This window comes from Poecilia formosa, unplaced genomic scaffold, assembly GCF_000485575.1.
Source record: "Poecilia formosa unplaced genomic scaffold, Poecilia_formosa-5.1.2 Scaffold634, whole genome shotgun sequence".
In the NCBI taxonomy this organism is placed as follows: Eukaryota; Metazoa; Chordata; class Actinopteri; order Cyprinodontiformes; family Poeciliidae; genus Poecilia; species Poecilia formosa.
Genome location: NW_006800573.1, coordinates 6,515 through 7,843, shown reverse-complemented (window position 1 = coordinate 7,843; position 1,329 = coordinate 6,515). Strand labels below are relative to the sequence as shown.

Sequence of the window (1,329 nt, the reverse complement as noted above, 5' to 3'; positions counted from 1 at the left end):
GAACAATTTAACGCAGATGGGGGGGTTCAGGGCAAATGTGGACATGTGTTTTTTGGTCTGGGAGTGGGAACATTCAATTTTTACTGCTAAAAACAATCTTCTGAAATAGAATATGATTAATTTTGTAATTGACAGGGTCCTGATTTTTTTATTTTTATTTCTATGAACAAAAATAATTAAATTGTGGAGGGCCCCCTGCTGGTCAGGGCCCCTAGAATTGTCATCACTTTTGCCCCTTGTTGGAACAAAATGAGACCAAAAAGCTGCTGAGGCTGTTCTGGACCAGCAGGATGAAAATGATATGAAGAAACAAAAATACTGAACATTTTGACTGTAATCCACATTCAATATGGCTGATAATCAATATTCAGTGGTGAGCAAAGCTAGGTAAAGTTTTCAAAGTTAGCTAAGCCGCTAGTTAGCTGAACTGAGCCAATCTCTGCTAATACTATAGCTGCATTTCCACACAAAGCTGGTGTTGCTCCTCTGCTTCAGTTCAGCAGCCATAGTTCTGCATCACTAAAGTCCAAATAATTTGAACAGAACCGAGACGGAAACAAACATCAGCCGAGATCGGCCCAGTTGATTTTATCAGAACAATTCCGATGTTGATGCCGATACATCGCTCACCTACCAGGAACAAAAGCAGATAAAGCTCATCACAGAGAGCTGCTCAGCTGAACCGAGTCAGAACCGACCTGTGAGTCCAGCAGCTGCAGTTGGACCTGGTACTTCCCCAGCGGCGCCGTTTGTCTCTCCAGGTCCTGCAGAGCCAGACTGACAGCTGGAAACAGGCTGGCTGTCAGGTTCTCCCCACCGGATCCGGACCCGACCGGCACCATGAACAGGACAGGCAACGGCTGCCGGACCCCGGCCAGAACCAGCACCGGGCCGACCAGGAGCAGAAGCGGTCCAAACCGAGCCATGCTGCCGCAGAGCCCCGATCCTCCTGAGAGTAATCCTCTGTAAGACGCTGGGAGATAAACGGATCAACTGCAGGTCCAGATGGCCCGGCAGAACTGAAACAGAACCAAACAGAACCCAGCAGAACTGAAACAGAACCAAACAGAACCAAACGGAACCAAACAGAACCCAGCAGAACTGAAACAGAACCAAACGGAACCAAACGGAACCTAACGGAACCAAACGGAACCAAACAGAACCAATCAGAACCAATCAGAACCAAACAGAACCAAACAGAACCCAGCAGAACTGAATCAGAACCAATCAGAACCAAACAGAATGAGGTAAAGTCACACAGTAAAAGATGAACAGCAGAAATCCCACGTCTGCTCAGCAGGAAGCTAATTTTCATATTAGCTAAATGTG

At 46.7% G+C, this 1,329-nt stretch overlaps 1 protein-coding gene across 1 annotated transcript in view; it reads right to left on the bottom strand.

The window, feature by feature from the left end:
* Positions 1-1,060, bottom strand: part of LOC103130415 (gamma-aminobutyric acid type B receptor subunit 2-like) — a 14,977-nt gene extending 13,917 nt beyond the window's left edge. The window contains exon 1 of the mRNA XM_007541800.2: positions 699-1,060. Within this exon, the coding sequence (XP_007541862.1) occupies positions 699-926 (228 nt within the window). The 5' untranslated portion in view covers positions 927-1,060. The remainder of the gene's footprint in view (positions 1-698) is intronic.
* Between the last annotated feature and the right edge of the window lie 269 nt (positions 1,061-1,329).